This window comes from Polypterus senegalus, chromosome 14 (assembly GCF_016835505.1).
Source record: "Polypterus senegalus isolate Bchr_013 chromosome 14, ASM1683550v1, whole genome shotgun sequence".
Classification (NCBI taxonomy): Eukaryota; Metazoa; Chordata; class Cladistia; order Polypteriformes; family Polypteridae; genus Polypterus; species Polypterus senegalus.
Genome location: NC_053167.1, coordinates 11402360 through 11416338, shown reverse-complemented (window position 1 = coordinate 11416338; position 13979 = coordinate 11402360). Strand labels below are relative to the sequence as shown.

General features: G+C 39.0%; 1 protein-coding gene across 1 annotated transcript; it reads right to left on the bottom strand.

Moving 5' to 3' along the window:
- Positions 1-524: 524 nt before the first annotated feature.
- On the bottom strand, positions 525-6420 carry slc32a1 (solute carrier family 32 member 1). Its single transcript, XM_039735707.1, has 2 exons — positions 5652-6420; positions 525-3453 (listed from the first exon to the last, which is right to left on the bottom strand). The coding sequence occupies exons 1-2, from the start codon at positions 6030-6032 to the stop codon at positions 2266-2268; spliced, it is 1569 nt and encodes a 522-aa protein (XP_039591641.1). The 5' UTR covers positions 6033-6420; the 3' UTR covers positions 525-2265.
- Positions 6421-13979: the final 7559 nt, after the last annotated feature.

Genomic DNA, 13979 nt, shown 5'->3' with positions numbered 1-13979 from the left:
TTAAATTAAGAAGAAATTAATAGTTGTTTCGTTTCTAAACGTATCCAGATGAAATCCCAGCTCGGCCGAATAGTTTACCTCGTCTACAGTTCTGGTTAATTTTGTTTAACGTTTTGCACGTTTTTTAGATTTTTCCTGAAACATTATAAAATAAAATCGTGTCAGTCTGAGTGGACAATGTAGGCTACTTAGGTTTATCTAATATGCATTTTCACAACAGCTGCTATAATAATCGTGTTTCATTTAAATTTTCGGTTTTAAATATCGTTCCATCAATTTAAACCTTTCAGTTTAAATAACGTTTTCTGAAGCACGACAGGATTTTTTCTTTCTTTTTCAAATGCAAATGATCATCCTGTCACCCAGACACGAGAGTTACGGGCTTTTGGTTATCGATGCCAAACCCAGAAGCGCCTTTCCGATATGACGTCTAATTAATCCGCTCCATTTCAGCGTCTGGTACTTGAGATAAGAAGCGCTTAAAAAAAGGCTCTGCCACTTAATGAAAGACATAACAGCTGAAGTTGTGTTTGCTTTTCTTTATTTTTTGATATATTTATTTTCCACGATAAATGTTTAAAGATACTCTGAGATATACATTCCATCTTTTTGAAACCACAATAACATCACACATACGTTTTTTTAAAACACTTCCACAGACCCGGTAGATTGCACAAAATGAAAGTCATCTCACTTTTTTGGAAAAAAAAATCAACATTGGACTGAAATAAGAAAGGTTGTTGAGTTTTATACATTTGCAGAAGGCAAAATAAATGCAAAAATAAAGACCAATGAATGGGAAGAGTAATCTGCCCAATGAGGAACTTCACTCCACAGCGGTATTTTAAATTGGAAGCTTCTTTAATGTTGATTAGTATATTACTTTAGGCCAGAATATTCTGTAAACTATTTTTCCGCATCCTTTCATAGCCTTCCTAGCTTTGGCTGTATTTTCTAGTCATTCCTGTTTCTTCTTTCGGGAAGTTAAAAAAAAAAGCTCTCTAACCCCTTTCTAATTTCCATGCCTGGCTGTCTTTATACTAATCTGGGAAGCAAGGGTAAAAGAGAAGCGTCGCAGCGAATGTTGATGCACGATGACCACTGTATCGTATCCTAACAAGAGCAAGATGGAGATAATCGATTCGTACCTAAAACTTCAAAGTAAGTCCACCTGTTCAGTTCAGAAGTGATCCGTCTCTCTGGTTGGTCAAATGTTCGACTGACCTGGAGGGCCAGCGGCAGCGAGGCGAGATGGAGTGGGAGGGGCATCGCAAGGAGTAGCCGCAGTCCCCGCGAGCTGCCGACTTCCGGACATTTTAGGAGACGTGAAACACGGCTGTGACAGCGGGCTTGTAATCTCACATCGAAGGACTTGAACCAAGAATCGTGGAGTATATTTATGTCTAACATTGGGGTATAGTTACTGCACTAGTTGTCAGCTGTGCCTGCCGATGAGCATTCCAATCATATAAAATGTCTGTCGATCTTTTTCCATGTATGGAAAATAAAACAACTACCTTTCAAACCATGGCCGATCTAAACTGATCAGTTAAGCAGCATTATTATGTCCTTTATACACGGAAAATGTGTAGTTTTTTATCTGCTCTACATTTCCTTTAGGAAATCCCTACTGTTAAAACCTAGCTTTTAACTATTGCATGTTTGTTTAGTTTTCTTACTATTCTTTTGCCAAATATAAATCATTTCCATGCAGAGGGCTGGATGCTAATCATGTCTAAACTTGATGAAATATTAAAACTGTAAAAAGCTCAGCAAGGCTTGCATATTTCATTCCTCCATATGATCTAAAAGCCGACGTATTCCAGACCGATTTCTCTGAACTGAAACTACCCAAGATTACAGAGTTAAGCCTTTCACACACACCGATTTGAATTTGTGTTGCAGGTCCTTTATAACATTGTGATATGTATAAACACAGCCGGTCAAGGCCTTCCAGAAATCCATTACAGCTCTCTGTGTCATCTTGGTGTTAGATATTGGATGCATATGCTATGAAGGACATATACAGTATATTATATATTTATATATATTTATATATTGGAATGCAACTGATAAGGAAAATAGAAAAGAAAACACTCATTAGTTTCTGTTTGTTTCTGCTGGGTAATGTAACTCATTCTTAAGTTTTTCTTTTGTCTCAAAATTGCACTGTACACAACTTGAATGCCTTCATTTTATGGAGGTTGCCATTTTCAGCTGGATGTGCACATTTGGTGTTTAACGCTGTTTGCATCCAGTTTCCATTTAGTCTTGAATGTTATATTTGAAAGCTTCTATAAGCCCTTCTAGAGAGTGAATGAAGCCAGAAATACTACATATCCCTCCTATTACAAATATGGAAACATCGAAAAATACCTGGTGCCACAGAAGCTTTCTCCACAGTAGTTTGAGATGGAAGAGACTGGGCAGCAGAAAACAAAGGCCAGCACCTGTGAGACTGCCAGTGAGGCCCATCAGAAGGGCAAAGTGTGGCACATAAATGGCCATCAGTAAAGTGAAGACTACAAGGGCACACCTGAGAGTGAGACCCCAAGCTTTCAATCTTCCATCCCCCCCATAACAATTGGGAAATATAGCTCTGCCTCCATCTTGGAAAAGGGATTTTTCTATAACTTCCACTGCAGCAAAGAAGGGCAATGGATAAGAGAGCAGAGCTTTGGCTACAAGAAAGATATTGACCACAGCTCTAATGGTAGATGGCAAGTTGTCTGTTATGACTTCCTTGGTTTCATCAGCCCATGTTAAATAAGCCACTAAGGCAAAAAGTCCCTTCAGAATGCAAGCTGCAATATGAGTCCAGTTCATCATGCAGTGGAACTCCTTTGGCTTCTGCATGTTGCCTTCCAACGAAGGCAGAAAAATCTGTGAGGTGTAGCTAAAAACGATGATCCCAATGGAAATGGGAAACTTCTTGACATCAATGTAAAATTTGACCTTGTCCCAGGCCCAGTCCCTGGCCCTGGAAAGGCAATAGGCAATCACCAAGATGTTGATAACAAAGTGTGCCAATGTACACAGCAAGCTAAATTTGGAGACAGCTTTGAGATTTTTCAGGAACGCACAAGGGAGGAGAGCAGCAGTAGCAATGATTGACCAGGACTTTTGTGAAACTGGAAGGCTAGGAAAACTGTTGTACATCAGGTTACCACTGACTACCACATATAAAATGCAGGTCATCACTAGTTCAATAATTTGAGCTACATTTACAATCCTGCCCCCTAGCTTGGGGAATCTTGGTGTACAGCAAGCATTGGCAATATCCACATAGGAGTCCCTCACACGCACCAGCTCGCCATCTTCGTTTTCTTCGTAGAGACATGCAATAAGGATTTTCCCAGTATAGCAGCAAACCACTGCAGCAAAAATGATAAGAAAGAGTCCAAGGTATCCACCGTGAAGGATGGCATAGGGTAACCCTAGAACAAACATCCCCTGCAAGACAAAAGCATACAGGCATTGGAGCTCAAGAAGGCTTCCACAAATATTGCCTCCATTCATCAAAACAAAAATTATATCTAAACTGAATCAAACATTTGCCCTTTGGTTAGTCGTTCAAGTAAGTAATTTTAATTAGCTGAACGCTCTACTGTACTGTGTACTGAATTTCCGAAAATAGTCCTTGAAGTCATAGAACCCTAGTTGCAGATATTTTTGATGAAATACAAGCAGAATGCATAGGCCTCTTTACATTTAAAATCAGACACCAATAAGAACATTTTTTTTTTTTTGCTTGTTTTAATAATTCTTAACAACTAACATTTCATTTGAAATCATGGATTTATTGCTAAAACTGGCATTAGGATCAGTATGTTAATATTGTGTGAGGTGTAGATGTAAAGTTCATGCAAAAGGAAAAGATAGCAGCTCATTCACATAAGTAAAAGTAATATCCAGATGTCTGAAATGCATTTCAATTCTCTTATTGCTGGACTGCTGAAAGACAAATGAGCAACCAGTAAGAGCTCCAGCTGTTCCAGCGCCTGGCGCAGTGCTCTCACAGGTTTCAATACTGATCAGCCTCCTAAAATCATTCCTTACAATTTCCTCTTCAGTAGCAATTTTGTCCTTCCTGGATATATTTGGGGTAATTTGAATCTAGAAAGTTGCTAAAGATTCACAATGTTAAGAAGAACTTCAGCATGTTTTTAACATTTTGGTGAGGAATTACGCATTATGAATGTACTATATGAATACTATTAAACCAATTGTAATATGCTTAGAGTAGGTGAAAGTATGAATAAATATGGTGGCGCATCATGGTGTTTCGTCTCATAAATTAGATAACAATGATTTGGAATGGTTTATAATGCATTTAAAAATATTCTGTAAGTATTATACGATTTGCCAAATCAATCAATCTGCTCGTAAAATTTAAGGATTCTAAGAAAATAAACGATTTGTTATTTTTCAAATAGAGTTCAAACCAATCATACATTCTCTCGTTTCTTTTTCTTAATTCTTTTTGATATGTTTCATCATAGCTTTTAATCTTAACAATCGTACGTAAATTGAGAGCGCATAACTGAAGTAAGCGACATCATTAATGCGAGCAGGTAAACGAGAAGGCGCGTGTGTGTAACGAAGCTCGTGAGAGGGCGCCTTGCTTTCGTCCGAGTGACCAGTTTAACCTTTTTCTGTTGTTCTGTCCTGGTGTGGGTCGTGTCCTCTCGTTTCATCCGCATTGTTTGACCCATAGGGCGTTGATTTCAGGTAAAAACGAAAATATACGCGTCACTCGGGCCAAATCGGAATCTAAAGCTGTTCTCCCCTTACACTCGCTTTTACAAATAACGGCACTAAATGGGACTTTGCTGGGTTGTGTGGTTCCTGGTAGAACCATTGCTTGGCAAAGAACAATTTTTATTCTGCGAAGGTTTTTTTTTTCTTACAAAAATGAGTTTTCGGGCTTTGAAAAGGATCCTAACGTGAACAAAAACGAAACCTTTAAGGCGCTATATACATAAAATGTATTCTTCTTATTATTATTATCGTTTATAGTAGGAGACCTTGCAGGACTATCAGAACTAGAAAAATAGAACTTAGCCCGTGTTATTATGCAACAAGAGTCCTTTAAAAATCAGGAGCCCATTGGTATTTAACAAATTTCTGAATAATGGCTTTCTGAAAACTTTATGTGGGTGGTTCTTTTTAGAATCAAAATGGTCCCCCATTTGGGATAACTCTGGCACCTTTATTTTTAAGAGTATACTAACTAGACACATATAGCTTATAGTGTTATTGTGAGTAGATAATTAATGTGTATAGGAAAAATTTAAAGTTTTTCTTGTTACATATTCATTACATTTGTAATTTATTTATTAGTATTGCAGTTACTTAATGGATGTACAGACGGCTTTTGCTACGCATTTCTTCACACTTGCCAAAATTCCATGGGAACCATCTCGAAAAGGTTCGGAATTACTGCTGTACACTCTTATATGCACTCAGACATTTCACTAAATTATCAATACAATGTACGCCGTTTGACTGAAGATTTCTCGGCACAGTGTCCTTCTAATTAACTACTTGAATGCTTAACATAATTTCGCGTACTGAAAGGTACGCAGGCCTTTGCTCACCTCAGTAGTTTTTCCCTAAGACACCCCCATGCTCCTGTAAGCCCCTCTCACCTGGATGGCGTTGGTCACGTTCCAGCCCGCCTCCCAGGCTGTGATTCTGGGCCTGTCTTGGCCGCCCAGTTCGGCGCACATCCCATCATCTTTAGAGGTGTAGGGCGGCGGTCCCGTTCCGTCCCTCTGATAATGGCTGTCCCCTTCCACGTCGGTTTCCCCGACGCCGTCGGCTCCCCCGTCTTCGGTCTTAAGGATGTCCATCTGTAGCCCCTGCCGGTGCTCGTAGTCCAGATCATCGCAAGATGCAAAGCCGAGCGCTTCTTCGTCCGTGGCCGCCTGAAATCCCATGCGAGCGAACATGCCACTTACCTTCGCCTGGGACTTGTTGGTCACCGATGTGGCGGCACTTGATATTTTGCTACGGATCAGGGTTGCCATTATTGAATCGAGCAGTGACCCCTCTTATAAATGACTTTACTTTTCTGTGCGGGAGATGCGCTCCCGAAAAGCGCAGTCCGTGGATGTCGTTATCTCCAATTCTTGCTGAAGATCCCTCTTCTCTGGTACATGTCACCGTCAAGGAGACATTTATAAGAGCAGTTCCTGCATCTTCTTGGGGACCGATTATCAACCTCGGTCTACGGCCAGTTTAGAGGGAGACAATGAAAATCACGCAGCCTCGCCTTTTCGTTTTATTTTGCTTCTCTGACCGCACGACTGCCAGAGCTGGTTCGCCTCCGCCAGCGCTGATGCCAATGCGGCTCCGGGGAGCAAAAGGGACGTGTCATCGCCAGACTGCCTCACTCCCCAGCAACTCCCGAACTCAGGCAAAGGGGGGAGATTTGCTGCATTTCTGGGGGAGGTGCTTCTACTGCCCCCCATCTCTCGTTTCTCCTCTTCAAATACCCAATGACATGCGGGTGCTCAATGCTTGCATAACTGCACCTGTATATATAGCGCCGAGTCACAAAGCCAAGCTAGCACACAGTGTGCTTACACTTCCATCTGCACAAACTAACACCGATACAGGCAAGCTCATTCACTCACATACACCTAAACACTCCACAGTCACGTAGGCAGGTGCAAGACTTCAGTTCTAGACACTCGTCCACAAACTCGCATGCTGTTTAGGACTTCATCAAAGGGCAAAAATCAAAGGATAAAGGGAATCCTTGCATTTTCTTTCTACTTTTTTTCTTTAAAGGATGTTCATATTTCACTTTGATTTAAAAGGTGACATCGTTTACTTCAGACTAACTTGTTTGAAGGGTTTGTTTTGTTTTTTCGTCGTCTTGGGTCAGTTATTTGCGGTTTATTCGGCATTTTCATTAACAGAGAAACTACTTTCACAGATGGATTATATACTCAAGAAGAATGAGATGTTGGGGAGTCTGGCGAGTCGCATGTTCAGAAAAGCATTTCTTACAATTTCGACTTAAATAAAGTGTGTACTTTCTGGGTCCTGACATTTGCGACGTTTTACTAAATGTCAGAATGACTTTCAACGGAAGTGTCACGAATCCTGTCACACGTGCGTGAATTTCAAACGACTTCGATTATCGCGTTTCCTCGCCGTCTGCTATCTTGATCGATGATAACGCGGTTTATGGCGTTTTATTAATGATTTTTGACAGAGATAGCATTGCCCTGTAAGCTGACTTACAAATATTTAGGGTTTGCATGAAATCTTGACGACACTTCGTCACGATATAACAACCCCTAATTAAATTTTGAAAGCAAATGTGCGGTTTCTTTATCCATTATTGCATACATTGTCATATGTGTGAAGCTCAATATGTCACGTAACAAATCTTGCGTTGGAGAAGCTTCTGGACCCCCGTTTGCTTTTCATTTATGTCGGAGGATCAAACTGCGCGTAACCAATTTTCATTGAAAAAGCGGACCGTCGTGACAGAGGATGTTTCATAGATGAGTACTTAAAAAAACAAGTCGTTTTATTTAAATGAATTGTATACTCAAAGATCCCTTCTGTTTGGACCCCAGTTTGATATTTCTATAAAAAATCTTAGTCCGTATTTAAAATTGATAGAGTGTTATTGTGCAAAGACGTGTACCTAAAAATAATCATCAAAGAGCATCCAGAACAACTTAAATCTCTGCCTGCATATATGACAACTTTCTGAAGTAAAAAATGTAAAATTACCGACACTGACAGAAAAAAAATAAGTAGATATTCGTGATACAATGCAATCAAATCAGAAACAGTGCGAGTTTCGTCAGACTTTTTTTATATGTTATAATCCCGATTGACACCACTAAACTCTTTTGTTAAAGAACGACCCTCTAGTCTTTCGTTCACACAGATAATTACCTTAAAGACAGTGAGCCTCAACATTACATTCGTAACATTGTTTTTTTTTCCCCCCTAGTTTTATACAGGTCACGTCTTCAACCGAAGAATATGGCTTACTAAAAGAAATTGCAGCTGTTTTAGTGTTCAATGTATTCTTTGAGAAAAGAACTTTGGAAAATCGGCAGCTACCTGAGCGCACGTTAATTCTGTAAATATATTAATTTAAGGAGGGTATTTTGGTTTCCCCTGCAATCCAGGAACAGGAGAAACACGAACCTTTAAAACGGTATTATACTGTGTTTGTGTGCGCTATCTAAAAAATACTGCAGTTACGGGTTAATTAATCTCTCTGTAATCGGGTCCTTGTATCGAGGCAACTGCCAGATTTACAATTTAGAAATACAAAACACGGCTTTCACTAAATGCACCACCTATTGTTGTTGCTGTTCTGTTTTGGCTGAATGAGAATTCTTAAAAAGTGGACACATTTTATTGAAACACCATTATACTATTGCTATTATTATTATTAGTAGTAGTAATACAGCATGGGGTTCCACATTCCGTTACAGTTTCAAAAGTGGATGTAAAGTGTCATAAGCCGAGTAATAAAACTACATTTTTTGATAATGTTACTGGTGATGTTTATAAAAGACTAAGCCATGAATCAAATCCGTTTCAGGTTATTTTCGTCACATTGCATGCAACATCGGCTTTATGATTTTATTTAATTTATATTCGTAGAAGGCATTTTACGGCTTCTAATGACGTATTCATACAGTGCCTTTCAGACATGACAAAGCGGACATGTGAATACAACAAAAACAGAAATGCCTTTTTTCAGGAATACTGTATGTTTACTCTCAAGATAGAAACAACATCGTAGCCTTTCACATAAAGAATGTGCCACTAAAAATACATGTGCAAATTACTATAAGTAAAAAAAAAGCTGCAAATGTACCACAAATATTTTTTTCTCGGCGAGGTAATGGCACTTTATTCACAACCGACTCTTGCCCTGCGTAGTGCTGCCGGGATTCAGTCTTGAATAATATTAAACGGGTTTGGAAATGTTATGTTAAAAGGGGAAAGCAAAAATGAATTCATTCATCAAGATTAAATGTTTTATGTTTTACTAAATCTTGCATATTATTATTATATTTTTATTATATTATTATTATTATTATTATTATTATTATATTTTCTTGCGTGCCTTTTAACAAGCATTTACAAAGAAAGACCGGGACTAAACACAATGAGAGAGCAGTAAACGCAGATACGTTCAGACGAAATAATCGAAATTCTTAAGTCTTGGGTCAGCGTGCAGATACAGAGAAAAATGTTTCCCGTTCGGCTGTTATTGTAAGAGGCGGGACTAAAACGAAAATAGAGAAAGAAATCGGGTCACAGAATTGAGGATGAAGGAATCAGATGAGCTCAGCAAATGCGACAGTTGTTAAAATGGCTTTCTGGGTAGCCTGTCGTTTAAATCTAATACAAATTAGAAGTGATCAAATACATCCTACATGCTTTCTAATTCTGTGACAGAATTAATTTTTGTCCTAACTGTGCAAAGAGGATTCTTATATACACACTACATACACCTCATATTCCCCTTCCTTATATAAGTGCAAACGGGAAATCTTAAGCATGGGCGCCAAGTCTAACTAACGTACAATCATTTTAATATTGGAATTTGATTTTGAAATATCAGCAAATAAACGGTGATAAATAAAAAAAAAATCGCGTTGACTTTTATTTTTCTAAATCAAAAACAAAGGAAATTTAGCTTAACAATTGCACAGAAACAAACACTTTTAATTAACGTTTGGTGCTTTACGAATGAGTTTGAAACAGGACAATTGTGGTATATTAAGTGCATCGTGTAAACACAAAATAAACCGTTTTTTCAACCCTTTGTATCTTTATTAATTATTATTATTATTATTCCAAGTGGTTGGCTACTGCAGGAAGAGTGGCTAATACCTTCAGGTCAATGGGATCTCTTCCCTTACGGCACAACTGCGCGTTCTGAAATGACAAACCGATTCAGCCAAATGTAAAGCATCTCGTCAATATAATAACACAAGATGATGGATTTAGCACAAGTAAAGCTTTGTGTTCAGCTAGTCTTAGCTAAAGAACAGTTGATTTCACATTTAAATTATTTTAAATACATCACATTAGCACTGTTAAGCGAATGTGAAAGCTCGCTCATCCTAGTGACAAATATGTATGGTCCGTATTGGCGGAGCAATCTGAAAAAAATGTTAATTATGTTAATGTTGTTAAGAATTTCTGATAAAGAAAGATGCATTAGACGTTTCACTTCGCTTCAGCACAAACCATTCTGTGCTTGTAAATACACATATCTCGCATTGTATGTGGAAACGAAGCTGTAAATGAAAGTGTTATAGATAATTATATATGCGCCTTAGAAGGTACATGTCGCATTCCTTCACTCTATTCAGTCATGGAAAACGGACAAAAAGTCGATGATACGTGCACAGTTGATTTTAAATAGTCTTAAGTGACGTCTGCAGTGACAGAGAAGTCCTTTGAGTCCTTAAATTTGTCAGCAAAGCACACTCCGTTCTTAATCGCTTTAAGTGCTGACGACATCCTGAGCGTCAGAGGCCGAGCCAACCCACCCAGCACGACATGACCTGTGACAATTTTTTTGTAACAAGAACAGGTCGTAACCAAATGTCATCAACAAATTTAATCAAAGAAGTTAAATTCCGTTGCTTTATCGTTTGTTCAGATGCCAAGAACACAAACATTTCAAATTAAAAAAGAAATAGAAAAAAAAAATACTCATTTCATATTAGCAACTGAAGTTAAACTAAATGAATGATCCGAACCCGGCGTGCTATCATAAACCTCCGATTTCGACGGCGTTGAAGGCTGTTCATGAATATTCTGTTGTCAACAACACGTAGATTATGAGCAAACCTCAGGCAGACGCTAAAACGCTCGCTACCCCGATGTATCGCTTTAACAAGGCAGCCATTATTCTTAATTAATTGTTGAATTCATTCAGGTGGATTCCTCGTTATCCAATTGGTCAAATAGCTTTGATCTTTGAATCAGTAACATGGGTCCGGATTTAATGTGCTCATACCGAAATATCCTGCTGCTGGCATCCATATCTTCGTCTGTTTGCTTACCTCGCCCGATTTCTACATCCTATATACGACGTGACTTTAGGATTTCATTAAAACATCTAAAGATAGCGAACTGGGTATAGAGGTGTGTTAAGTGATGATAACGGTGAATTTAACCTAATTTCAAACACTGTCTAGAATGTTGTATTGACTCTGTTCCTGACTGAATTGTGTTTAATCTGCTGTAATGGGAATCTAAGCATTGAGTAAAACTGACAGACAAATATCTAAAGATTTCAGGATAACAAGCTAAATACGGAGCATAAAAATTGTGTATGTCGCTTATTTATATAATCATCTTTTGTTATCTTTAATAAATATCAAAGTAAATACATTGTCACTATTTTAGCCAAGTACCCTCTTAAAATTAAGGTAGGTGCCACCTTGGTTCTTCAGAGCGATGCCAAGATTCCAAAAACAGCTATTCATATTAAGGTTCCAGAAAGAACCTTTATCCGTAAACGTTTCCATAAATAGCTGGAAATAGATTTGTGAAATACAAGCGGTTTGCTGATTTTGAAAGGACTCTTGCTGCACACAACACAGGATTCGTTCGGGTTCTTTGATCCAGTAGTCAATAACGATTTTTGTTTTGTCCACATATATAAGGACATTTTCGCATTGAAAAACCCTTTCCCAAAATTAAAATATTCTTTGTCAAGCAATGGATCTATGAGGAACTATACAATCCAGTATTTTTTTTTTTAATAATGCACGTCTGTAAGATCTTCTAACTGAAATATTCGTACTCCTTGGCCAACAGGTAAAAGATGGCCTGCACTGGCATTTAAAAGAGCGGGGAGACATAAATAAGCGCTTAGTGTGAACGTCATAGCCCGAGCGGCACAGAATAATGTGACGACTCGCCACACCACTAATCTTCTTATTTATTTTTTAACATTTATAAATATGCTGACAAGATCACAAATAGAAGAGGAAAGCGTTGCGGTTTTCGTTTTTTAAATCTGTTTCCGTGGGGTTGTAAAAATGACGGTTTCAGCCATTAAACCAACAAGCCTACGAAAATTCGACGTGTACTAGTGCCTCGAAGTCCGAAGCTGACAGTTTCGAGAGGGCAGGTCTTTGCAGAAGTGCTCAATGTGTATTCATTTCCCCCGAGCTGGACGTCAACCTCCTGCAGGCACAAAGCAGGAAACAAACCCGAGACCCCAGTCCATCGCAGGGTATACTGACTGACACATCTGGGGGCAGTTTAGAGCTGATCACCCATAACCCTACATTCTCTGACATGTGTGAGATGCAACTGGGCGAACGGATACACGTCATATAGACACATTCTAAAGAGGGACTTGAAGCGAAAATTCTGGCGATATATGAAGCCACATCCAGTCACCGTACTGGCCACTGAACTCCACTGGGTTTAAATAAGTTAATTCTTAATAAAGTAAACTAATTAAGAATTATTTTGCCTTCGCTTTTTCACAACTCCTACAAATGAGGATCAATACACAGCGTGTGCAAATGGCTTTAGCTTCTTCTCCCATGTGAGATTTCTTGTTTCCTTCAATATCCAAAGAAGCGCCCGCTCTCTTAATTAGTGGGCCTAAATGGGCTTTGCGGGTTGGCGTCCAGCGAAAGGCCGTTTCCTGCCTCGATCCTGATGTCGGCTATCAGAACTCCTTTGTAGCGACCACACAAAAAGGGAAAGGATTTAAAAGATGGTTGGATGGATTTTTCGACATTTCCAACAGAACTCTCGCAACCCCAAAACAAATACAGAACAAGTAAATTATTCTGACATCACTGACCGGTACATAAGGAGAGGAGTAACGTCAGATTAGTGCCCGGCAGATCGGCACACGGTGCTCAAAAGACATATAGCATGTGATCATGAACTATTCGGCCCCTTCACTTTTTCATATTTTGTTATGTTGGAGTCTCAAGCCGAAATCACTTAAATTCGTTTTTCCCCACGTTAAACAACACTCAGTATGACAAAACAAAAATGATTATAGAATTGTTACAAATGTACTAAAACAAAAATAAAGAAAACACTGAAATATCACATTAACCCAAGCATTTAGACTATTTGAAACATCAGATTTGGCTCAGGTGCATCCAATTCTAGTGATCGACACTGAGATGCTTGTACACTTCGTTTGGACTGTGGTCAAATGAACTGATTAGACATGGTTAGGAAAATCACACACATGTCTATAGAAGGCCTACAATTGAGCATAAACCGTAATGTTGAAAGAATTGCCTGCAGAGCTTATAAGTAAATAAATCCAGCAGTATTGAAGGTGCCAAAGAGCACAGTTGCCTTCTTAGTTCATAAATGGGTAATTGTGGGAGAAAGACCATGTTAGGAGTGTTGACCAAGAACCTGATGGTCACCGTGGCTGAGCTCCAGAGCACCTGTTTGGACAGAGAAGAAACTTCCAGAAATATAACCGTCACCGCAACATTCCAATAATCTGAGCTTTATAACAGAGTGGCTAGACAGAAACCTCTTCTCAATAAAAGACACAAGGAGTTTGCAAAGTGGTGCCTATAAGGACTCTCAAACCATGAGAAACAAGATTAACTGATCTGATGAAACCAAGGTTAGCATCATGTCTGGAGGGAAGCAGGCACTGCTTGTCACCTGTGTAATATCATTGCAGAGGTGGAGCATGTTGGTGACAGCATCATGCTGCAGGGTTGTCTTTCAGCAGCAAGGACTGGGAGGTTATGGTTAAGGGTAAGATGAATGGAGCAAAGTACAGGGATACCCTTAATTAATACCTGCTCCATTACATTAAGGACCTCAGACTGGGCTGAAAGTTCACTTTCCAACAGAACTATGACCCTTAACACAAAGCAAAGACAACACAAGAATGACTTTGTGACAACTCAGAGAATGTCCTTGCTTGGCCCATCCAGAATCTCGACTTCAACCCAACC